Source organism: Orcinus orca, chromosome 2 (genome assembly GCF_937001465.1).
Source record: "Orcinus orca chromosome 2, mOrcOrc1.1, whole genome shotgun sequence".
NCBI lineage: Eukaryota > Metazoa > Chordata > Mammalia > Artiodactyla > Delphinidae > Orcinus > Orcinus orca.
The window spans coordinates 102,940,354-102,965,744 of record NC_064560.1 but is presented as its reverse complement, the minus strand read 5'-3'; the positions used below and the strand labels follow the sequence as shown (position 1 = coordinate 102,965,744).

Below are 25,391 nucleotides of genomic sequence, written 5' to 3'. Positions count from 1 at the left end.
CAGAAACCAGCCGCGGGCGTGGGCGTAACCAAGTTAGCCTTTCCCGGCTACCTCCGCGCCTGCCAGAGACGGCCGCTCGCAAAGGCCAAACTTAGTGGGCGGAAGAGCGCGCTGCTTCAGCTACCCAGGGCTGGGGACGGTGACGGCTGGCTGTCCCCAGCAAACCTAGAAGCAGATGCAGGATGGAGCGAGAGGGCGGCGGCGGCAGCCTCTTTTTCCGTGGTCTCCAGAACCGCTCCCACGAGAAGATGAAGTTGAGAACGAGAAAGTCCACCTTGTACCTCAGCCAGCAGAAGAGCACTGGGCACGGCGGAGGTGAGTGAGTGGGTGTGGAAGACGAGCGGAGTGGCGGTGGCGGGAAATCGCCGACACTGAGCGAGGGCTCCATCTGCTGGGGTGGGGGGGGCGGGGGCAATAAATCACTTTGCTTTCGAGAAGGGATCCTCGATCCCTGTCGTTTCGCGGCAGTGTATTCTGCATTATTTTGTGCCGTCCTCCCCGCAGCCGTGTGAAATGAGTACGCATGATGTGGCCATACCCTTTTCAGAGAGGGGGTCGTCACCCTGGCCCAGTGTTCCCGAGGTTTCGTAGCTACGGAGGGGCTGATTCCTGGAGTGGGACCAGGTCTGACCCCCCGCCGCACTGCTTTTTCTTCACTGCCCCCTCCGCCTTTTCTTTGGTCCTGATGTAATGTTGACAGGAGAAAAATCATCCCAGCAAGTGGGATTTTGATCTGTCGGAGGGGTATTTACTATAAAGATGGGCTCCTCATTCATTATTTATTGTGCGCCTTTTATGTGCCAAGGGCGGTTGTTCAAGGGCCACTTCTGAGTACAGTTTCTTATGCCTGAGTCTACGGACTAGAGAGAAGGAAAGGAAAGAACAAGGTTTTCGGACAGCAGATACAGTGCAGTCGGGAGGTTTGTTTCTGAAAGATGAAAGTTCAGAAGGGGCATGTATGTGGTGTTGAACGTACCAGTTGTCTGAGAAACATTTAAAATGTGTTCCTGGAGAAGAAGGAAGGAGAGTGGCAGGAACCCGGAATGTTAGCAAAGACTCACAGTGGATCACAGGCAGGTTGCAAACTCAAGTCCTCAGGAGGCCGGACAGGCAAGGCTAAATATTATATACATAAGAAGTCAAAGCACCCTATATTTCAGTACCAGCCAGTTGTTCCCAGTTGAGCTCTGTGTTGCCAGATCTTAGAGTTTTGATATGCTGCAATACAGATGTTAATATAAAACCTGATTTTTAAATGTTGGCAACTAAATTCACATTAAAAAAAATATTGTCTACAGGCAGTCCATTTGTGATTAAGAGCAGGGCTTTGGAGTCAACATACAGACCCGGTTTTGAATCCTGTTTATTTACAACCGTTTGACTTGGGAGAAGGCAGTTTAACTTCTGAGCCTCAGTTTCCTCATATATAAAATAGGGCTAATGATATTTTCCCCATAGCATTGAGGACTAAATGAGATAGCGCATGTAAAGGAACGAACTCAGTGCCTAGCATATAGAAAGCATCAGTAAGGACTATTTTAAAATGCATAGAGGACCATTTTATATGCTAGTATATGCACATTATACAAAGTGTCCCTTCCTATGTTAGTAATTTGTTAGCTGGTTTCTTTCATTAGATATACATATAGGATAACCTAATTAGCCTAAGGCCTTAGTTAACCCAATCTTTTTCAAAATGTATCTTAATATTCTCTTTATATTAATAAGTTGCCAGAAAGATTGGTGAGGCTCTGGCCTTTGTCTAACTTTCCACCCAGGTCTGCTTTGAGAGTAGTGTGGAGGGGCCAGAGTTCACCACTGCTTTAACGGAACCTGAGCAAGGGGCCAACCAGAGCAGCAGATTTTAGTTCCCCAACTGAAATTTGCCTGACTTTTGTGCTACAATTACCTGTTTGTTCATTTTTTGTTGTTTTTTTTCAGATCTTCTTGGTGAAAACATTTATCTGGTCTTGTTTACCATAGCATTACGAATATGTAACTGCTTTTTAGTCCAAACAAGTTTTGTTCCAGATGAATATTGGCAGTCTCTTGAAGTTGCACATCACATGGTTTTCAAATATCCTTTGTAGTTTCTTTTCTGGACTAGAAATGTGTATTCATCTTAGGAATTGTGTCAGCTCCATGACATATTTTCAATAAATTTTCCATATTTTCTCCAAATAATTTTAACTTATAAAAGTGTGCCATTATTTTATGCTAATATTTCTTCTATATCTTTCTTTGATGTTAGTGTACCTGACTCAGCCTTTAGCATATATTCCTAAAGGGTTCAGTAATGTGGAGGATATAGATGAAGTTAAAAAATGCATTCCTGCTATGAAGAAGTTAACAGTTTAGTTGGCCAACCGCATTTTTACTTCAGATATCCAGTGTAAAATACTATTTTTTTAAGCTTCTTTGCCAAAAAATAAAAGTGTTTTATATATAGAACTGAAAAGAGGTTTTGTTTCAGTGCTATTTAACATTAGTCCTTAATATTACTAATTATGGTTATTTGACTTGGGAATGGAGAGAAAGATTGAGGGGTTACACTTACCCCTTAATCTTTGCGAGCATATACAAGATTCTGCACCTTTTGGGGAAAGATAGTGTTCAGTTGCTGGTAAGTTTAAATAAAAGTAATCAAAATAGTCATTAACAGATTTATTCCATCCCTTTAAGGTTAATGTATATTAACTAAATGATAATATTGGTATCATGAAGTTTGTTTTTAAAAGACTACTGTTGCTAAACTCAGACCGCATCTGGGAAGCCCAGGGTTCAAAGACATACTGTGATGTGTAAACTGTTCAATATGTGCTAAAACATAAGACTGAGCACGAAAGTGTTCTGCTGTGAGCAATCCTGTTAAGATATACAGATTCTCAGAATGACTACATTATATATTATTCGTACTTTAGAAGTAAATTTCCGTCATAAAACGATCACTTAAGAGCAGTGTTGTATCTTGCTTTTTTTAACTTGTGAGCAGAAGATCATGTTATATGAGCCTATGAAGACTAAATACATGTAAACCCACTCAGGATTTAGTGTTGAAATTACAAATTAGGAAAATTAATTTGACAAAAATATAGTGATATATACAATCATTGTGCTATGTAGTAATTAGCCATCAATAGTGAGCAGGGTTGTAATCCCTAGATCATGAACTTTGGGGGTCAGTCACCAGGAGAGGATACAAAAGAACTAATGGTGCAAAAGTTTTTCTAACCTCATTCTCAATATCTTTAAGCTATCATCAAGTTGGACTCAGAAGTTTGGGCCTTCCCCATTTTCTGTTAGGGAAGTGGCCCAGAATTCCAAAGGCAGTCTAAATCCTGAAGGGTTTTTTGAAGCCTGGAAAGACACTGAGGTTCTGGAGTTTTGGGTTTTGTTTTGGTTTGGTTTTCTTAGGCTGTATTGTACCCTCCCCTTTGCAACGATATTTGATTACCCATTATCGAGAAACAGGACCATATCAGTAAAATTGATGCTTCATTTGGGAATATCACAGGGAAGGAAAATTGAGAGCAGTAGCAGGGTTTCTCCCATTAACACATGTAGAAGTTAGGAACTATGAATTCTCTTTCCTTCTCTCAGGGCTACCCACTAGCTTCTAGATCAAGAAGGATATTCATAAAGACTTGAAACAGGGCAAATATATATAACATCCCAGAAAGTAGGTTATATTATGAATGAAGGAGTCTTCAAGATTGAAAAACTTCCTATTCCTCCACGATCTATCCACTGCCCTCAACGTGTAGCTGACCCACCTGGCCATTTTGTGATTTAAAGGAAACCTCCTCTCGTCCCCATCCTACCCCACTCCCAATACCCCTCCACCCCTGAAAAAACCTCTATCCTACCTGGAACTTCAGCAGATAGAGAACCATTATGATGCTATCAGTCATTCATACTCTCATATTGATTATTTTAAAATATAGATTGTACAATTTTGAAACTAGAAGGGTCAGAGAAGGGATGAAGAAAATAGACCAAAGTCACAGCATGTTAAAAGCTAAAACTAGATCCTAGGTCTACTTATTTACAGCCTAGTGTTCTTTCCAGATAGCTTCTCTCTAAACTGCGTAAGGTGTGTGAAAAGAACTAGGGATGGCTTAAAGCTCTGCTGTCCAATATGGTAACCACTAGCCACCTGTGGCTACTGAAGACTTGAAATGCAGCTAGTCCAAACTGAGAAGTGCTATTAGTGTAAAATACATACCAGACATCAAAGAACTAATACAAAATAAGAATGTGAACTATTTCTGTAACTTTTATATAGATTAAATGTTGAAATGATAGTTTAGATATAATGAGTTAAACAAAAGCACTAAGATTAATTTTACCTGTTAGAGATTTTTTTTTTTTTTTTTACTTTTTGACTACTATAAAATTTAAAATTTGGTATGTGGCTCACATTGCATTTCTACTGGACAGCGCTGGCTTAGAATATGTGAGAAGAAAGAGGGATAAGAAGGGAGACCTGTGGGAGTACCACAGTGGGGGCTTTGAACAGTCAGGAGATGGCACAAGGGCATGTGGCTCCTAGAGCTTAAGGGAGGAGGATCTTAAAGAGCAGGAGTGTAGAAAGGTAAGCCGCCAACACAGGCCTCACCTTCAGGGTTTACCCCTGGCATGTTCCTGCTCCTCTTTACCCCACTGCCCTAGTTGTTATTTTCCAGAAGCCATGTGTAACTGTTTAATTCTGGTCAGGTCCTTATAACCTGGAAAATGATATCTTAAAAGTCTGGAGAGACTGCTAATAACTGGGAATTTACAACTCCACTTATTTTTGTGTTGAGCTAAAATCTACCTTCTCTTAAATTCAAGATTTCTACATGACAACCCTTCAAAAAAGTTTTATTTATCCAGGATAAATAATCTCCAGTTCTAAACCTCATAATCAGATAATGTCCTCTAAACATCTTGTAATTTATTAATGTCCATCTTAATATGTGGGTCTCGAAACTGAACACAATATTGAAAGCTAGGGTAACTAGCTCAGAATATAGTGAGACCATTAACTTCATAAATACTATACTTCTCTCAGTGCACAAGAATCCTTTTAGTCTTTTAGTGGCTACCTCAACACTCAGCTCCTATTAAGTCTGTAGCAAAATTAACTTTTTACATGAAGTACTTTCATACCTGGGAGGTGAGGAGGAAGCTTACAGATTCTTATGCAGGGCAAACAGAAGGTGAGTACAGAGGTGCCTTTTACTGTATTTTACAGTGCACAGTTTATGTGGAATTATGAAGTACAATGTACCTTTAACTCTAAGATTTAAACATTTATTTACAGATTATTGATAAAGGATGTAAAGCTAAAGTGTTAGAAGCCACTGACAACTGAAAGTAAAGCGGCTCTAATTATAATGTAAAATTAGTGAAGTTTGATCCAACAAAAATACAGATTTACATATAAATTTTTAGAAACACATCTTTTGAGCAAACTAAAATTAAGCTGTGATCTACCAGCAAGTGTTACTTTGTTAATAACTGTGACACATTTTAAAACTCAAAGATGCTAATGTATAACATTAGAATCATTAACTGTAATTAAGTTATAATACATTTACTCTTTCTTTTTACTCTTAAATTTATTCTTTAGTGTCATCTGACTGGATACCATGTTACATGTTTCTGTAATTATAGATTACTTAAAGCTTTAAAAAAAAAGTAACATTATTTTATTATCTATGTCGTAGGATAGGGGAGCAATGTAACTTAGTAGCTAAGAGCTTTGGAGTCAGGCTGACTTGGGTTTGAATCTTGACCTCCACACTAACTAGCTCTGCAGCCTTGGGGAAATTAACCTCTCTATGCCTCAGTTTTCTCATTTATAAAACAGTACCTGTTAGAAGCACTGAATCAGCTGATATACATAAAGTACTTAGTATCATACTTGGCATACAGTAGGGTAAATGTTTCATAAAAAATTACCTACTGTTATGCTACTGAAAAGAACTATATGTGCTTCTAAAATAGAACCTTCACACAATGAAATGGTCTGCTGGCTATTTAAAATTAGTAGTGTTGTAATATATATATATTACAGAGAGAATGAGAATGAGAAAACTACCTTTTGGTAGTTGGGTCAGCTTGTTGATTTCTTATGATTTTAAAGTATGAACCAACAGATGTTTTTAATATCTTTTTTTTTTTTTTAACTAATGAAGATTTGGATTCCTAGACTTGCCCAAGCACTTCTGTCTGCTATAGCAGACTTGAAGCTTTACTCATTAATGAAGCAACTAGAAAATCAGCAAGTGGCAAGATGGGTGGTAAGTCCTAAACACTTTAGAAACTGTATGTCAGTTACTTCATTCCTACAAGCATGAAGCACATGGAACAGGTCAGTCAATATGATTGATTCCCAAAACAGTTTCAGAAGGTAATTTGTACAACTTTATAGGGGTACTTCCATAATTAAGAACAGTAAAATGCAAGTGGACATGCTATCTCTTTCCTTCTGAATGAGCCCTAGGTGGCAGAAGCCACTGATACCCTCCAACACTATGAGAGGCTAAACCCTAGGACCCAGCCTTGGGAAGCACCATGACTCAGAACTGAGTCCTTGCCTCACTTTCCATAATATTCAGTAGGAATAGTTCTAAACCACTGCCTACCTCACAGATCACCTCAGCTGTTTACAACCCTTGTTCACTCTTCCTCCAGCTACCTGAGACATATCTTTTCACTGATGCACTCTTTCTCTTCTGGCTAGAATGGTAGAAATAGCTGGACTTTGTAAGAGAATGTGGTATAGAAGACTGTCTTTTGTCATTTGGCTCATTTCACAGTGGGGAGATAGATTCTCAAACTCCCATTCAAATCTTGAATGGATTTTCCCATTTAAACCGTAAGTAAGCTTATATGAGCCAACTTAGAAATCTTACTGCCTTTTTTATATTTCTGTTAGCAAATATGTTCCAAATTCCAAGTAACCAATGTACCAACACATTTCTGAAATATTGTTAATTAATATAAACAATTTATTATTAATAGGACATATTTCTGCAGGTAGTGTGTTGATTTGCATTAAAAAGACAGATTGCTTTAGCGACTGAGTCCTTGATAATTGATTCAAGGATTAAGTCAATCTCTTTAATTTGTGCTTAATACACACTGTCGAAGGCTGAACCTAAAATGGCAAAGGCATAATGCCTTTGAAATCCTTCCTCCAAAGTAGCAGCACTAGGATCTTCTAGCTCAGGAAGAGCCTTTAACTGCACAAAAATTGGGAACATATTTTAAAGTCTGTATTTGAAGAGATAGGAAGCTGGTACGATGTTTAATACCCTTGCAACAACTAATAAGTTTCTTTTAAGGCATTTGTTTTGTAGACTGAATGATGCTTCTGTTTGCATGTTCTACCAAAAAGTGGTTTATTAATTTAGTCCATTTCCAAATTAAAATTTAATGATGTTTCCTGATAGTCATGATTTTTTCTCTCTTACGTTGTCTTAAATTTTCCACCAAGAAACAGGACAACATTCCAAGCAAGGTCAATAAAAATCAGTCAAAATACTTGTCAGTAATATAAGACAATTGGAGGAATGCTGATTGTGAGACTCTAGTTATGAATTTCATTCTTCTCTGAACTCTACCATCAAAGAATCTGTGTTTTATGTCTTTTATTAGTGTGAAGTGAGATTTAAATCAAATGCAATGCCACAAAAATGTACCTGAAAGTATAAACTTAACTTTAACAAATACAGACCTGGTATCATAGTTGTGCTTGATATAACTTCTTAAAAACAATATTTGGACATGCCCACTTTTAACATTATTTAGACTTGCTTGCTATTTTCCTTAGAATACTAAGCTTTTCCATTTCCCACTCCATATACGTTTGCTTATAATTGTTCTTAGTTTTTTTGCCAGTTATGCTCTTGGTTCACGTGGTATTGCTGTACCAGAACTCTTACAAACACCATGGAAACTGTTCTCACTATAACTGCTCTTTTCTACTATCCTCTGGAAGGTTCAAAGTTTATGAACAGGTGAGTAACAGTACTGTTATAATTACGTACAAAACTCTAAAGCATGCTTTTGAAAAATCTTAAATTATCAATATATTGCAATGTCCAGTGGACCCCCTAATGCTCATGAAGGCTATTAGAACCACAGATTCACAGTTGATGTATTTATTATAGCAGGAAAGAGATATACTCAAACCAGATAATTAAGGAGAGTTTAATAAAAGGACTGTTTACAAAGGTGTAAACAATGTTTGGAAAAGCTAATAAGGGGATACCATAGTACCCAAGGGCTAGTCACAACAGGAACTTTCAATTACCCTTTGGCCCCAAGGAGCAAGGAGAGGAAAGTTACTGAAATCCATAGAGAGCTGTAACTTTGAGAGGACCCCAACAGGAGAGGGGCACAGCCAGCCTTTAACCATAGCAAGGAAAGAGCAGGGTGAATAAAACACCCTGACTCTTCTGCCCTGCTGTTAACCAATACTAATGAGAAGCCAAAAAGCAAGATAGCCCATTGATATAGTCCATAAAGGTCAGCCTCCCTGCATATTGAGCAGGTGAAGAGTAGAGAGCAGATCTGGATGGGCAAATAGAAAACATATGGACCTGGTTGGGTTTATATAAATTGGTATAAAATACCAAGCAAAGGGAACATGAGAAAAGGCACAGAGCTATAAAAGGGCTTCATTGTATTCTGGGCAGGTTCTCCAGAGGAGCTAATGTGTGGTAGGATGTGTGGGAGAAGAGAAGAATGAGGGATGAGGCTAGAATGGAACTTTGCCTTTCTCCAGAATTTGGACTTTATAGGTAGCAGCTTACCACTGGTGGCTTTTGAGAAGCATGACATAATCTGATTTAGAAATAATTCTCTCATAGTAGCAGTATTTAGGATATACCGAAAGGGAATAAGCCAGAAAATTTGGGAATCTAGTTAAGAAAATTTGGGAATCTAGTATCCATTCTCCCTTATATGTAAGGTTTTTGGGAGGATCAAATCAAATAAGATCATTTCTGCATTAGACTCTCGACTGCAAGAATAGGCATTCACTTAAGTTACCTATAGATGAGGATATCTAAACACTGATTTCTATCAAATGAGAATATTACAACAGCTCTCAAGAATTAAATGAGACTCTATGGACAGTATATAGCGTATGGCACATGGCCTATTACAAAGTAAGTGTTCAGTAAGTACTGATGATTGACAATGATATTAAGTAATATTTCTGGGAAATTAAAAAAGACTATGAAAAGATTCCAAACAAGTGACACAACTGTGAAAAGATTCTAGAATAGTGAGAGGACTTGATGTAAAATGATGGCAATGAGAATGGGGAGGAAACACAGTGGATGTGTGGGATGAAAAGTTTCTATTTAAGGTGACTCCAAATTTTAAGACTGAGAAACTGAGTGATACCATTAACTTAAACATTAGACACTAAATAGGTTTGAGGGAAAGGTGTGGAGCTTATTTCATACAGTTTGATTTTGAATGCCAGTAAGAAATTTATGTAGAAATATTCAGAAAGGAGTAAGAAATCCATGTCTGAAAATTTGGAGTGAGGTTAGGTAGGCCTAGATATATCTGGGCATCCCCTAGGTAGTTTCACTATGGCAGAATTTGCAATTAGGCTGTCTGCAAGTCAGACCAAGCCACAAATGTTTTATTTCACCTACACAGTGTTTGTTTTTTAACTACTTGGCAAAGTTTTTAAATTGGGAGATCTTACCTAAAATCTGGATTTCTAGTTCCTCTTGAAAAAAAATGTAAGGCCTGTTAACATTTTGGGCCAGGATTCCTTCATGATGATATCAGAGCCCCCATGCAGCCAATATCACACAATTTTTATTACTTATCTGGTCTCTGTAAGCATTTGAACTTGAAATCCCTGCTCTTACATCTTCACCAACATTGGAAATTTCTTTATAGTTACTTATTAGTTAATAGGTATGTAATGGTACCATAAAGTTGTTTTATTTTACCACTGTCTGTAGTCCTCATGATTAAATTATCAGGTGCTCGCCTTCAACCCTTTATTGAGAGAAGTCCTAATAGTAAAAACCCACATTTCTATCCATGATCATATAGGGTTTTATAAGTAAGATTTTTTTAAAAAAAATCAGGTGTATATACACATCTTTCAGTTGGACAAAATTACCAGCTTACATTCAAAACAAAACCACATGTGCCCAGATTTTCCTTATAAAATGGGGACTGTCTTTTATCTCTTTTATCTCTTTAGGAGAGACTTGATCATTTTTCCACCAGGAAAGCGACTGGCAGAGTTGTACGGTTAAAAGATGGTATACCTTTCAGTAAACAAGATAAACATTAGGACACAGAATAACTTCTTACTTGAAAATACTAGAATATTAAAGCTGGAAAAGACCTTACATATTACCTCTCTTTATGGATGAGAAAAATTAAGAGCCAGAAGTTTAAGTAACTTCCCCAAGTTCACATAGCTATTTATACCAAAAGGAAAATGCTCTCATTGTTTTAAAAAAAATGTTATACCACAGCGTAAATAGATAACTTCTGAACTCATTTCCTAGTTGTCTTGACAATACCTTTTCCTTGCTTACAGTGTCAAGTACTCATCCCTGGTGGCACTTGCCTTTATAATTCGTCCCACAGCTGTTATTCTGTGGATACCTTTGCTGTTCAGACATTTCTGGCAAGAACAGAAAAAGCTTGATCTTATTCTACATCAGTTTTTACCTGTAGGGTAAGTATGGCTACAATCCATATATTAATTTTAAACACCTATAAATTATAAACAAGATTTTACATCTTTTAGTCAGTTACATCTTCTAACGTCAATGAGAATTGTCAGACCGAGGAAACATAGTATTTCCAATTTTACATGTTATATTTTTATTTGTGATTCTGAAGTATTTTAATTTGCTTAAGTGAGGATCTTGGCAATTTTTCTAAATTAGAACTTTCCTATGCTTTATTTCTTAAACATTTTTCAAATTTTTTTTTTTAGAGATACTTGACTCCTTTACATTTGTATGGGGCTTTATAATATATGTGTTCACATATTACCTGATTTTCACAATTCTTGGATCTAGGCAATGTAGGTGTTTTTACTTTGTGATACAGAAAATGGAGGGCTTGGTGAAATTAAAAATGAATTATAGCCAGTGTCACTGGGTTGATTGCTCTGATGGAAATGGGATTGAAACCCAGGTCCTCTTAACTACATTTTGAGCTCCTAGGATCAGAATTATCCCAGGTATCTAGTGGAATATCCAAAATAATTATTTATTGAAGGGATGAATGCATTTTGACTCTTAAAACAGTGATCTTTTTAATATACTGTACAGGTTATTTTTGGTAGCTATTAAAAAAGGACAAAATCATCCGGTGGCTAAGTTGCCAGTGTTGTCATTTCTCAGATTTATTAGCATTGTTTTGGAAGTAATGCATTCATTCAGCAAATATTTATTTAATCCTAGTATGTGCTAGGTGTCGTTCCAGATGCTGGAGATACAGCAATTTAACAAAACAAAGTCCATTCCTTCATGAAGTATACATTCTAGTGTGGGGGGGAGACAGCTAGAAACATATGATTAACATGTTTCTCAAATGACAATAAGTGCTATAGGGAAAAATCATGAGAGCCTGCAGATGAAATTACAGCCCCAGTCAATATCCTGACAAGTTATGAGACCTTGAGTCAGAGACACCCAGTTAAGCTGCGCCTGGATTCTGGACCCACAGAAACTGAGATAATAAATGTTCATAGTTTTTGGTTAGCACATTTTGGGGTAATTTGTCATGCAGCAATAGATAATACAGAGTTTGTTACTTTTAAAAAGTTTGCTTAAATATAGCTTCTCTCAATGAAAGATCTTTCAAAACGATATTCAGTTGGTAAAACTTTTAAAGCATTTTTAAACTGGCTTTTGGTGCAGGGCACTTTGCAAAGCCATATGCCACTGTTGGATTTTCAGCAAGTTCAGAATGTTAATCACCCTTTTATTTTGTTTTTCAGATTTGTCACTTTGAGTTTCTCTCTGATAATTGATCGTATTTTTTTTGGTCAAGTAAGTAAAATTATGTTTTTTTTTATTAAAAAAAAACTATTTTAATGTAATCATTTATAACACTAAAAACTCAACCTTACTTTTTAATCCATGAATATCTGGGAGCATAAGCAAATCATTTTTTTAATGATATGGGATATATTAGAAAAAAACTACTAGCATATGCCTTTAGTTAACTTTGCTGTGCTTTCTATATAACAGAATTGTATATTCCTAATTGAAGTTCAAGAATCCATTTTCAGGCATTTTTGTCAGGTCTGAACATTTCTGTCAGGTTTGTAACAATAAAGGTTAATTTTTAAATGATTTTAATTGACCTCAATTATTCAGAATTCAAATTAACCAGAATATTCTTTAAGCATCTGATTTGGCATTTTAATCTTATGACTATTGGTAATGCCTTTGGTTGTTTTTAAGTTCCCTGTTTTTAAGTCACTCATGGGTTCTGGAATCAGATGCCACTGTCTGAGGCCTAGTGCCCTCATTATTAGCTGTAAGACCTTGGACAAGTTGTGTATCTTTCTTGCCAGTTTCCTTATCTGGAAATAATTGTGATACCTGTCTCTTACAGTTGGAAGATTAAATGAAATAATACATGTAAAACACTTACAACACTGCATGGCACAAGTGAGCACTTAATGTTAGCTGCTGCTGTCATTACCTACTTTATGCTATAATTCAAACTGCAATGTTTTCAAAGCTTTATCTTAATAGGTAATATCTGATGCCATAAGGTAGAACAGTAAAAATTTTAATATGGGTACCAAACACATATACTCATAAAAATTATTTTTAAGGATTCTCTTTACATCCAGTTGTATGTAAAACTTAACACTGTCATAACATTTATTCATACTTGCTTGAATCTCAAGAACCCAGTGTTTCACAAATTAACAAAAAACACATTAGTACTTAGAACATAAAAAAATTAATAAAGAATGATTTCATTGTTATTACAAATGACAATGAAAACACAACTATACAAAATCTATGGGATGCAGCAGAAACAGTTCTTAGATGGAAGTTCATCAAGATACAGCCCTTCCTCAAAAAACAAGAAAAATCTCAAATAAACAACTTAACCTTACCACTTAAAAGAATTAGAAAAAGAAGAACAAACAAAACCTAAAGTCAGCAGAAGGAAGGAAATAATAAAGATTAGAGAGAAAATAAATAAAATAGAGATTTAAAAAATAGAAAAAAATCAATAAAACCAAGAGCTGGTTCTTTGAAAGGGTAAACAAGATTGACAAACCTCTGGCCAGGCTCACCAAGAAGAAAAGAGAGAGAACCCAAATAAACAGAATAAGAAATGAAAGGGGAGACATAACAACCGATACCACAGAAATACAAAAAACTATAAGGGAATACTATGAACAATTATATGCCAACAAAATTTGACAACCTAGAAGAAATGGACAAATTTCTAGAAACATTCAGCCCACCAAAAATGAATCAAGAAGAAACAGACCTATTGTATAGCACGGGGAACTCTACTCAGTGCTGGCTCTGTGGTGACCTAAATGGGAAGGAAATCCAAAAAAGAGGATATATGTATATGTATAGCTGATTCACTTTGCTGTACAGTAGAAACTAACACAACCTTGTAAAGCAACTATACTCCAATAAAAATTTTTTAAAAAGAAGAAGAAATAATTTGGACAGACCAATCACTAGAGGTGAAACAATCTGTAATTTTAAAACTTCCTACAAACAAAAGTCCAGGACCAGATGGCTTCACAGGCAAATTCTACCAAACATACAAAGAAGAGCTTATACTGATCCTTCTCAAACTCTTCCAAAAAACTGAAGAAGAGGGAACACTCCCAAAGATAGTCTATGACGACATCATCACCCTGATACCAAAACCAGACAAAGACACCAGCAAAAAAGAAAATTACAGGGCAATATTTTTGATGAATATAGATGCAAAAATTCTCAACAAAATATTAGCAAACCAAATCCAACAACACATAAAAAAGATCATACCACAACCAAGTGGGATTCATCCCAAGTTCACAAGGATGGTTCAACATATGCAAATCAATGTGATACACCACATAAACAAAAAGACAGAAACCACATGATCATCCTAATAGATGCAGAAAAAGCATTTGACAAAATTCAACATCCTCTGATGATAAAAAACTCTTACCGAAGTGGGTATAGAAGAAACATATCTCAACATAATAAAAGCTATTTGACAAACCCACAGCCAATATAATACTCAATGGTGAAAAGCTGAAAGCCTTCCCACTAAAATGTGGAACAAGACAAGGATGCCTACTCTCACCTCTTCTATTCAACACAGTATTGGAAGTCCTACCCAGAGCAATCAGACAAGAAAAAGAAATAAAAGGTATCCAAATTGGAAGGGAAGAGGTAAAATTGTCATTATATGCAGATGACATGATACTATATATGGAAAAACCTAAAAACTACTAGAACTGATAAACGAATTCAGCAGGTAGCAGGATACAAGATCAACATACAGAAATCAGTTGCATTTCTTTACACTAACAATGAAATATCAGAAAGGGAATGTCAAAAAACAATATCTGGGACTTCCCTGGTGGCGCAGTGGTTAAGAATCTGCCTGCCAATGCAGGGGAGATGGGTTCAAGCCCTGCTCTGGGAAGATCCCACACGCCGAGAAGCAACTAAGCCCATGCACCACAACTACTGAGCCTGCGCTCTAGAGCCCACGAGCCACAACTACTGACCCCGTGTGCCTAGAGCCCGTGCTCCGCGACAAGAGAAGCCACCACAATGAGAAGCCTGCGTACCACAATGAAGAGTAGCCACTGCTTGCCACAAATACAGAAAGCCCGCATGCAGCAACGAAGACCCAAAACAGCCAAAATAAATTTAAAAAAAAAATCTTTCAAAATTGCACCCCCCAAAATAAAACACTTAGGAATAAACCTGACCAAGGAGGTGAAAGAATTATACACTGAGAATTATAAAACATTAATGAAGGAAACCGAAGACGATTCAAAGAAATGGAAAGATACCCTATGCTCTTGGATTGGAAGAATTAATATTGTTAAAATGGCCATACTACCTAAAGCAGTCTACAGATTTAATGTGATCCCTATCAAATTACCCATGACATTTTTCACAGAACTAGAAGAAATAACCCTAAAATTTATAGGGAACCATAAAAGACCCAATATTGCCAAAGCAATCCTTAAGAACAAAGCAGGAGGCATAACCCTCCCAGACTTCAGACAATACTACAAAGCTACAGTAATCAAAACAGTGTGGTATTGGCACAAATACAGATATATGGATCAATGGACCAGAACAGAGAGCCCAAAAATAAACCCACACACCTACAGTCAATTAATCTTTGACAAAGGAGGCAAGAATATGCAATGGGAAAAAGGCTCTTCAGCAAGTGGTGCTGGGAAAGTTGGACAGCTGCATGTAAATCAATGAATTTAGAACATACCCTCACATTATGCACAAAAATAAACTCAAAATGGCTTAAAGACTTAAATATAAGACATGACACCACAAAACTCCTAGAAGAGAACATAGGCAAAGCATTCTCTGACATAAATCATACCAATGTTTTCTTAGGTCAGCCTCCCAAGGCAACAGAAATAAAAGCAAAAATAAACAAATGGGACCTAATCAAACTTAAAAGTTTCTGCACAGCAAAGGAACCATAAACAAAATGAAAAGACAACCTACAGAATGGGAAAAAATATTTACAAACAATGAGACTGACAAGGGCTTAATTTCCAAAATATACAAACAGCTCATACAACTCAACAACAACAAAACACACAACCCAATTGAAATATGGGCAGAAGACCTAAATAGACATTTCTCTAAAGAAGCCATGGCCAACAGGCACATGAAAGGATGCTCAACATTGCTTATTATTAGAGAAATGCAAATCAAAACTTCAATGAGGTATCACCTCACACCAGTCAGAATGGCCATCATCAGAAAGTCCACAAACAATACATGCTGGAGAGGGTGTGGAGAAAAGGGAACTCTCCTACACTGTTGGTGGGAATGTAAGTTGGTACAGCCACTGTGGAAAACAGTATGGAGTTTCCTCAGAAAACTGAAAATAGAATTACCATATGATCCAGCGGTCCCACTCCTGGGCATATATCCAGACAAAACTCTAATCCAAAAAGATACAGGCACCCTTATGTTCACAGCAGTACTATTCACAAAACATGGAAACAACCTAAATGTCCATTGCCGATAAATGGATAAAGATGTGGTATGTGTACACACACACACACACACACACAATGGAATACTACTCAGCCATAAAAAGGAACGAAATAATGCCATTTGCAGCAACATGGATGGAACTAGAGATTATCATACCAAGTGAAGTAAGTCAGGAAGAGAAAGACAAATACCATATGGTATTACTTATATGTGGAATCTAAAGTATGGCACAAATGAGCTTATCTACAAAACAGAAACAGACTCACAGAGGACAGACTTATGGTTGCCAATAGGGAGGGAAGGATTGGCAGTTTGGGATTAGCAGATGCAAACTATTATATAGATAATAGGTAAACAACAAGGTTCTATTGTATAGCACAGGGAACGATATTCAGTATCCTATGATAAATCATAATGGAAAAGAATATATAAAGAAGACTGAGTTCAGGCTTCCCTGGTGGTGCAGTGGTTAAGAATCCACCTGCCAATGCAGGGGACACGGGTTCAAGCTGTGGTCCAGGAAGATCCCACATGCCACGGAGCAACTAAGCCTGGGCTCCACAACTACTGAGGCAGCATGCCACAACTACTGAAGCCCGTGTGCCTAGAGCCCATGCTCCGCAACGAGAAGGCACTGCAGTGTGAAGCCACCCATGCAGAGCAACGTAGAGTAGCAACGAAGACCCAACACAGCCAAAAATAATAAATTTATTTTTTTAAAATTAGTTCATATTCAAAATTATTAATGTAAACTACAGTCTGGTGTTTAGACTTCACTCTGATTTAATTTCATGATTCAGCCAAATTCCCTAATGCCAAAGATTCATACTTGGCACTAACACATTTCTATTTCTTTTTCCTTCGATGATGCCAGTGGACTCTGGTTCAATATAATTTTTTGAAATTTAACGTGCTGCAGAATGTGGGATCATTTTATGGTTCTCATCCATGGCACTGGTACTTCAGTCAAGGATTTCCAGCTGTCCTGGGTACTCACTTACCCTTCTTTATTCATGGCTGCCTTCTAGCCCCAAAGAGGTACAGGATATTTTTGGTGACTGTGCTGTGGACACTGCTAGTTTATAGGTAAGATTTTATTTATTCAAATAGTTCACTACTTAAATGTTACCAAGAAGTTAACTAAATTATTTAAAAGGTAAACTGTTTATCTTTTGTAGGTGCATTAATTCTTATGATTTGTTAGTGGGGATTATTTAGCAGATGGAAAATGTAATAATTATGCTGGTACTCAGACAGACTGAATACTTCTGATACAGTTTGCTTAATATGGATGGATACATTCAATTTTTAAAGAGGTTGAACAAATTGTATTTGCTTTTAAAAAACAGAAACTGCCAAAATTTTAAGTATTGAAGGACCAGAGAAATATTTTGAAAATGTATGCGCCTTTATTTGAAATTTGAGTAAAATAACTTACTTGGATTGGTAATAGAAATCCTTTTTTTAGAATGCAGTTGTACTTCAGAATATCGCATTGACATCAAATGTTAGGATTACTTTTAACACATCATCATCACCTTATAACTAAAGAAGAATGAGACTGATTCCTAAAGCGTGAAATTCAGTCTCAGTAATTACAAAAACAGATCAGGTTAATTATATTCTTTTTAAATACATTAACTTCTCAAACCATCATTTAATATAAAAAAATAATATTTTCTTTGAATATCTTTTTTTACTATAGCATGTTGAGCCACAAAGAATTCAGATTTATCTATCCAGTTTTACCATTTTGTATGGTGTTCTGTGGTAAGTATTTTCATATAATAGAGAAAAAAATCAATTATAAAGAAACAGTTAAAAGACAATCAATGCTTATTAAACTCTAAAATATTATTTATTTTCTACTAGGCTAAATAAGAATTGCTCCTTAATTACAAATTGAGTATATTACTGCAGCATTCCCTTTTTGCAGCCTAAATATCCTTTTTCCTGTGTCCTGTGAGATAAAAACATAAGGATCCAGTATCCATAACACCTTTTGGTGGTGGTGTTTCTGGCTGTCAGAAATCTTTCACTAAAAAGTAATACAACATGTCTATTTTAGAATAGCTAATTTAAATTTATGGTTAAACTACAAAGTTCTACATTCCACAAATGAAAAATGTACATTGAAACTAGTTTTTAATGCTTTACACACATCTATCCCTTCAAGACTCACTCTAATGCATATGCAATTTTTAAAGTGATTCACACCTCTGACTTAGTTTTTAATCTTTTCTCCATTTTTCCACTAGGTTTTTTTCAGTAAGTTTTTTACTTATGGCTGCTAAAAAGTCTTATATTACTCGGCTCTGGAAAATATGAATTTTTTCATTGGTTGGTTTGGAAAATTTACGAATTAAAACTTTATTAACTTCAAGTTTAATTCAGAATGAGTGTTGGCTTCCTTCAAATAATAATCACTAAAAAAATCACTGGACTAAGGAGGGAAGAAATGAGTAATCAACTGGGCCTGGAGGCTCAGAAAAACTGGGAAGTTAATGGTACCAAACTTTTTACTTAAAAAAAAAAAAAACCTCCGAACAACCCATCGAGTTAAGCAGCCTTCTTTGACCAAGTATAAGTGATCTCCTGCAGATCTCAGATGTAGTCTCTTCAATTTAGACACAAACATACACATCTATGTATTTGAAACATCTAAAGTTCTGAAACCAAAGTTATTGTCCTATTTATAGTCTTACTTCATATACAAATGCAGGCACAAATAAAAATATAAGCATCTAAGAGCTATTTGGCAAGTTTTAAGAACAGTGGGACCATTTAGCAGAGCAAATATGTTCACAAATCACTATTCAGATTTAAACTTTTTTTTTTTTTTTTACAATAACTTGAGTTAGAGTTATAATTGTTTGCTTTTCACCCAGGTAAGCATTGCCAGACTACTGGAGGACAAATATTTCTGTGCACATGTTTGGTTTGGTTAATTTACGAACTTGGTTTCATTCCATTTTTATAATCTGGTTTTTCCAGCATTCCACTTCTCTGCTCTGTCTTTACAGAGTGTTTTAAAGACTGAGTTGTCTGAATTCTCATTCCCATTCCAAAAGAGTAAGTCTTTAAGTGGCAGGATCTTGGGTTGGGTTTCTGCTTAATCTGTTTTTACTACAGTGGCCAGTGCAGACTTGCTGGTCTCTGATTAGGCCACTTTGTTTTTCCATATGCTTATCTTTTTAGCAAAACTGCACAGGTACTGTTTCAAAAGTCAGATAAGGATTTTTAAAGAACGGTGGTTCCCCTGCCCTCCCTCCCATTACCATACCCAGAGGCAATCACTTACACTCTTTTAGGTGGTTGTTTTGTTATTTGTCTCCCTCTCTAAATAAAATGCTAATAATGCTCTTAAAGGTTACTGTTTTTGGCATTATCTGACTTCTCACTATGGAAAATGAAAATATAGATTTCCTTAGCAAAGTGGTTTTTTTGTTTTGCCACATACAAGAACTACTTTTACAAATTAAAAAAGAAAAATTGTTTAGCATCTCCAAATTGTCCAACACTATAATGAAAGAAAAAAATAATAATAAAACATAAATCGTTCTCTTCCAGAAAGAGATCCATGCCACCACTCATAAACTGACCACTGAAAATCTCCCAGGAGCTTAGTGGTGTATTTTTCTAAGAGGATATTCTGTTATACTTCCTCCAGAATTACTGAGACCTGTATGTACACATCCATTGCTAGTGCTTGGAGATTAAAGTGATAGGTAAATGGAATAAATACAAGTCCTGTTTGTTTAGCAACTATGTACCAGGACAGGCACTGGACATAACATTTTTTTCTAATACTTGAAAAAGGTACTGTTAGGGAAGATAGGGAAACTAATTCCAGAGCTAGAATTCAAATCTGTTTCTGTTAGACTCTCTAGCCATAATCTTTCTGCTATACCTCAATTCCTTTTTCTAGAAAAAGGTCAAGGCATGGATGATAATGGATAGTGACAGTGAATGGTCAGAGAAATTACAAAGATGACGTATTGCTGATTTCTTGTTTGTCCATGACAGCATTACAGCTTATACTACACTTCCATGAAAGATTACCAATATAATTTGCAGTTAATATTTGCTTAGCTATAAAACAAAACATTACCAGTGTTACAATTCAGTGTGTCTATCTTTATATAGGATACTCCCTAAACAACCTGAAATTGTGGAAGAAACCAGCTCTAAGTTTCCTGTTTCTATCAAATATGTTCTTTGCCCTCTATACTGGTTTAGTTCATCAACGAGGTACTCTTGATGTCATGACTAATATTCAAGAACTCTGTTACAACAATACAAATATATCTTCAGCTTCAGTACTTATGATGATGCCTTGTCACTCTACTCCTTATTATAGGTAATAAAATTTGTTCACTATATGCTATTATTACGAAAACTACTTTAAAACTCCTTTTGGATTCCTGGATTTAAATTAATTGATCAAATGATTATAAGAAATTTGAAACTGCTATTTATGTCAATGAAAATCATATACAACTTTTAAATAAACTTTAATATTCTTTTTTCAAAACAACTTACATTTAAATAATCTGATCAAAAGCCTATATGATATTTTATACTATTTAAAGGTAGTTTAAAATACCATATAGGCTTATTTGATGGTACTCTTAGTAAAGAAATTCACTTATCATTGATCCGTACAAACCTATCGTACATCTTATTATTTACATAATTTTGAAATAATCTCAAAACACTGGATTCAAGTCCAGATTTACTGTTGTACTGTTGCCCTGGTCTTAAACCAGTATTTTTAGTCTCTTTGGATATCAGCTGTCTTGCCTGTAAAAATTAGGGAATTCAATTAGATGATATCCTAATGCTTGGATTAAGTGTGTCTGGGAAGTAACACTGAAACTGCCTTTAATTATGCAGGACGTTTAAAAAGACATCACTGGGCTTCCCTGGTGGCGCAGTGGTTGAGAGTCCGCCTGCCGATGCAGGGGACATGGGTTCGTGCCCCGGTCTGGGAAGATCCCACATGCCGCGGAGCGGCTGGGCCCGTGAGCCATGGCCGCTGAGCCTGCGCCTCCGGAGCCTGTGCTCCGCAACGGGAGAGGCCACAGCAGTGAGAGGCCCGCGTACCGCAAAAAAAAAAAAAAAAGACATCATTGACCCTATGCTTGTATTTCAGGAAGCTGTTATTACTTCACCAATTGCCCAATAAGGGTAAAAGGACAAACCAAACAGCTTTCCTTTAGAAAATTCTTTACCTATCTGGCTTTAAACAATGTGAAGTTATTTTTCCATGTGCACAGTCAACTTAATATCAAACTTGATGTCATTTTAAGGTAATTTAACACTTTTGGAATACTGTACTTAACTGAATCATTAATGCCAATCATTAATATGCAATTTGGAAATGTCTACCAAAAGCCACAGGTTAGATGGATTTAAGACCCCAAGTATCCCTTTAACTTGAGGATCCTATACTATATAAAAAAGACTAGAGCTGCGAGAGGGAGATTCACTCTCCATCCATGCTCTCAGTAGAGTTAACACTGAAGAGAACAGGAATTCTAGAGGCACCAAGATGCTCTCCCATACATGGTTGTAGTGGTTGATATCTTAGGCTTTGTATAGTTCACCTAGTTCTTCTCTTACATTTTTTCAACTTGCAAAATGGAGCACACAAAAAAAAGAAAAAAAAGTCTGATACCTACTTTGGAATATAAGGCTGGCAGCTTTTTCTCAGTTTCTGCTTTCCCCTTGAAGCAAAACCTTCATCTTCAAAATTATAAAAGTCATGAAGTATTTGAAATAACTTTATTTATTTAGGCATTGTTGGGTCTTTGTTGCTGCATGTGGGCTTTCTCTAGTTGTGACGAGCTGGCTTCTCATTGCAGTGGCTTTTCTTGTTGCGGAGTACAGGCTCTAGGCATGTGGGCTTCAGCAGTGGCAGCACACAGGCGCAGTAGTTGTGGCACGCAGGCTCAGTAGTTGTGGTGCAGGGGCTCTAGAGCGCAGGCTCAGTAATTGTGGAGCGCGGGCTTAGTTGCTCCATGGCATGGGGGATCTTCCTGGACCAGGGCTCGAACCCGTGTCCCCTGCATTGGCAGGTGGATTCTTAACCACTGAGCCACCAGGGAAGTCCCAGTCATGAAGTATTAAGGTCTTGTGTAAATTTATTTTGTATGCATTTCATAGATAAAAATAAACTTTTATCACTTATTAATTTTTCTTTTTATAAATTTATTTATTTTTGGCTGTGTTGGGTCTTCGTTGCCACGTGCAGGCTTTCTCTAGTTGTGGAGAGTAGGGGCTACTCTTCGTTGCGGTGTGCGGGCTTCTCATTGTGGTGGCTTCTCGTCGCGGAGCACAGGCTCTAGGCACGCGGGTTTCAGTAGTCGTGGCACGCAGGCTCAGTAGTTGTGGCTCATGGGCTCTAGAGCACAGGCTCGGTAGTTGTGGCACACAGGCTTAGTTGCTCCGTGGCGTGTGGGATCTTCATGGACCAGGGATCAAACCCGTGTCCCACTGGCAGGTGGATTCCTAACCACTGCGCCACCAGGGAAGTCCCTATATTAATTTTCCTGAGGCAAAGTTGTAAACATGGCTTTTTGCATGGCCCAAGTAACTGGCTTAAGTTGTTATGATTCATCAGTCCATCTTTTTTACATACACTCTAGTCTTTCTATGCCACAGTAAAACCATTACTTATTTGAATTTTGATCAGTGAACCCATGTTGCTCTCTATTACTAAATCTTACTTATATAAATATTTAAGAAAAAAAAAGGAAAAACTTGTCATGTAAGGATTCAAAGCAGAAAGAGGAAAAGAATCCTTTCTGGTTCATGATCAGTTTTCTACTTTGCCAGATATTACTCTTATTAACAAGCAACATACCCGGTCCCAAAGGCCCCATGCATCCCTGGAACAGCATACTAATGTTATAGACTACTGAGTCCCACAGGCTGCTGACCTACTTTCTGCCCTGAAATGGAGTTTTGCTCTTTAGTTTGGACTTGAAGTTACTGCACAGGTACACAGTGTGAGAATCATATTCTCCATTTTTGAGAAAACTGCATTAAAGGTGTGCCTCCTCACCTTAACTGGAACCTAGTTTAGATTCAGATTTCACATTTTGTTATGTGAGCGTATCTTAAGAGTAATTTGAAAACTTTCACGAAAAAAATTTTTTTTTTACTTCTTGTAACTATAATGGTAACTTTCTTTTTATAGCCATGTCCATCACCCACTTCCAATGAGATTTCTCCAGTGTCCCCCAGACCTGACTGGAAAAAGTGATTATCTTGTTGAAGCAGATATATTTTATCTAAATCCCTTAAAGTGGTTGTATAGAGAGTTTCAAAATGATTCAACGCTGCCTACTCACTTGATCATCTTCAGCATCTTGGAGGAGGTAAGGGAACATGAAAAAAGGTATAACTCAGTATTTTTATTTCACCTCAGGTTTAGCAAACACTCAGGTAAATAGACAACATCACTTTTTTTATGGTCCCTTTCAACCCATATTTTATAACTGGTCTTTTCCCTAGTCCAAATCAGCCCTAGTTCTATAACTACCAAGGAATATATGTTACTTACCATGAGTTAATTATTTTATTAAGAAATTGCATTGTTTTATTAAGAAAAGGGTTTCAGAAGAACAAATAGGTCATTCTTAAATTCTTGAAACAGTACTCAGCAAAATGCAGCCTTTATTTACTTAAACATTTATTTACTTCTAGGAAATAAATCCTTTCCTAATTTCAAACAAGTATGAGAGAACTGCTGTTTTCTTCCACACTCACTTTCCGGAGCGTCGAACTGGAAGTCACATATACGTCTATGAACGGAAGTTAAAAGGGAAACTCAACCAAACATGAACATGAAATTCTGACTTTGTTTAGATCTTTCTCAGAGAAATAGACATTGCTGAGCAGAAATATCCAGATGCTGCTTAAATATGCTAGTAAATACTGGGTAAAATTCATGGAACTAGCAAAAAACCACTATGAACTGCTTTACCAAATATCACTACTGAGGAAATATATGAAAAATATCACAAAATATAAAATCATATATTATTAATGCAAATGCCAGATTTTAAATAAAGACCTTTAGTCTTCCTCATGGTGTAGTTTTATTGTTTCTTCCACAATATTCATATGTGCAAGAAATTTCACAAGAGAACAAGTCAGCAAGCTCATAAGGCAGCAAATTCTTCACAAGTCAATGGGCTCTTGAACCCACAAAAAGACAAGAAGTGTAAGATGATAAAATGTTAGAGATGAAATTCCATCACAATGTACTTTTTTCAAGCTCTACTGGAAATTTAACACAAATATCAGTGTTAATTACACTTTGTCATGTATGATTTGAGCTTGCTTTAAGCTCATACACTAAAAGGAAGTCTCATTTCATGCACAAAATCTGTTGCATGCCTGGCTTCCTTAATATAAATCTACAGTTGAACATTTCCAGTGCCAAAAAAAATTCAGCAAAGCTAAACTACAGGAAAATGCAAGTTAGTAAGCTTTTGCTTGATGCTTCTGAGTAATAATATAAAATCATCAAACTGATACTTAGAAATGATAAAAAGACACTGTTATCTTGATAATTTCATCTTAGTTTCAACACCAAACAGTATAGAAAGCATCCAAGTTTCTGTTACAGTTTTCTAATTTAACTTAATCATGATGGTCAATATTTAGGATCAAAAGGTAATTGCCCCAATTCTATTTCAAGGTTTGCCATGTGTCTTCCATTAGTGCGAGCATATTTATGCCATTTACCTTCCCTTTTATAAGGTTGTGGCTGAGGGTGCTTCTGCTCTTGTTTTCGATGCCTGGAGCTTTCAATATTTACCATACGTTGCTTTTTATCTGGTCGACTGAAAGCAGTAAACACATTTTTCATCCATGTTAGAGTTAAATTTATTTAAACAAGAAACAATTTTAAAGTTTTTCTCCATTAATCTATTATCTGAACACTGAAAAAGGATGTTAAATTAATCTGAAGTATAATCCTACTATAACCATACGAAAAAGATTCAGTGAGTTTATACTTTTATCCTATAGAAAGAAAAAATAGACAAACTGTGCTGGCAAAGAGGGAAAACACTCAATAGATAAGTAGAAATGTGACAATAAAATAATGAGATGTGTTTCCATTATTTTTCC

General features: G+C 36.4%; 3 protein-coding genes across 7 annotated transcripts in view; 1 reads left to right on the top strand and 2 right to left on the bottom strand.

The window, feature by feature from the left end:
- Positions 1-25,102, bottom strand: part of PIGBOS1 (PIGB opposite strand 1) — a 28,398-nt gene extending 3,296 nt beyond the window's left edge. Inside the window, exon 1 of one of the 2 annotated variants that reach the window (XM_033436964.2) lies at positions 25,005-25,102. The gene's annotated coding sequence lies outside the window, so the exon portion shown is untranslated. Of the gene's footprint in view, positions 1-9,718; positions 10,583-25,004 lie in introns of those variants that run through there. The other variant, XM_033436965.2, reaches the window with a different exon arrangement.
- On the top strand, positions 29-24,342 carry PIGB (phosphatidylinositol glycan anchor biosynthesis class B). The gene is made up of 12 exons (XM_033436962.2): positions 29-315; positions 1,942-2,077; positions 2,506-2,623; positions 6,183-6,287; positions 7,879-8,009; positions 10,577-10,717; positions 11,993-12,044; positions 17,119-17,330; positions 17,950-18,014; positions 20,391-20,604; positions 23,449-23,629; positions 23,958-24,342. The coding sequence occupies exons 1-12, from the start codon at positions 183-185 to the stop codon at positions 24,093-24,095; spliced, it is 1,626 nt and encodes a 541-aa protein (XP_033292853.2). The 5' UTR covers positions 29-182; the 3' UTR covers positions 24,096-24,342.
- Positions 23,811-25,391, bottom strand: part of CCPG1 (cell cycle progression 1) — a 39,256-nt gene continuing 37,675 nt past the window's right edge. For all 4 annotated transcript variants that reach the window (XM_012534799.3, XM_004274649.4, XM_012534800.3 and 1 more), the window contains one exon: positions 23,811-25,102. In XM_012534799.3, the coding sequence (XP_012390253.1) occupies positions 24,913-25,102 (190 nt within the window). In that variant the 3' untranslated portion in view covers positions 23,811-24,912. The remainder of the gene's footprint in view (positions 25,103-25,391) is intronic.

Excerpts from the sequence above, each read along its gene's own strand:
- PIGB (XM_033436962.2), top strand. The coding sequence starts at position 183 with ATGGAGCGAGAGGGCGGCGGCGGCAGCCTCTTTTTCCGTGGTCTCCAG. Across the intron at positions 18,015-20,390 it reads ATTTTGTATGGTGTTCTGTG|GATACTCCCTAAACAACCTG; the intron begins GTAAGTATTTTC and ends ATCTTTATATAG. Across the intron at positions 23,630-23,957 it reads TCTTCAGCATCTTGGAGGAG|GAAATAAATCCTTTCCTAAT; the intron begins GTAAGGGAACAT and ends ATTTACTTCTAG.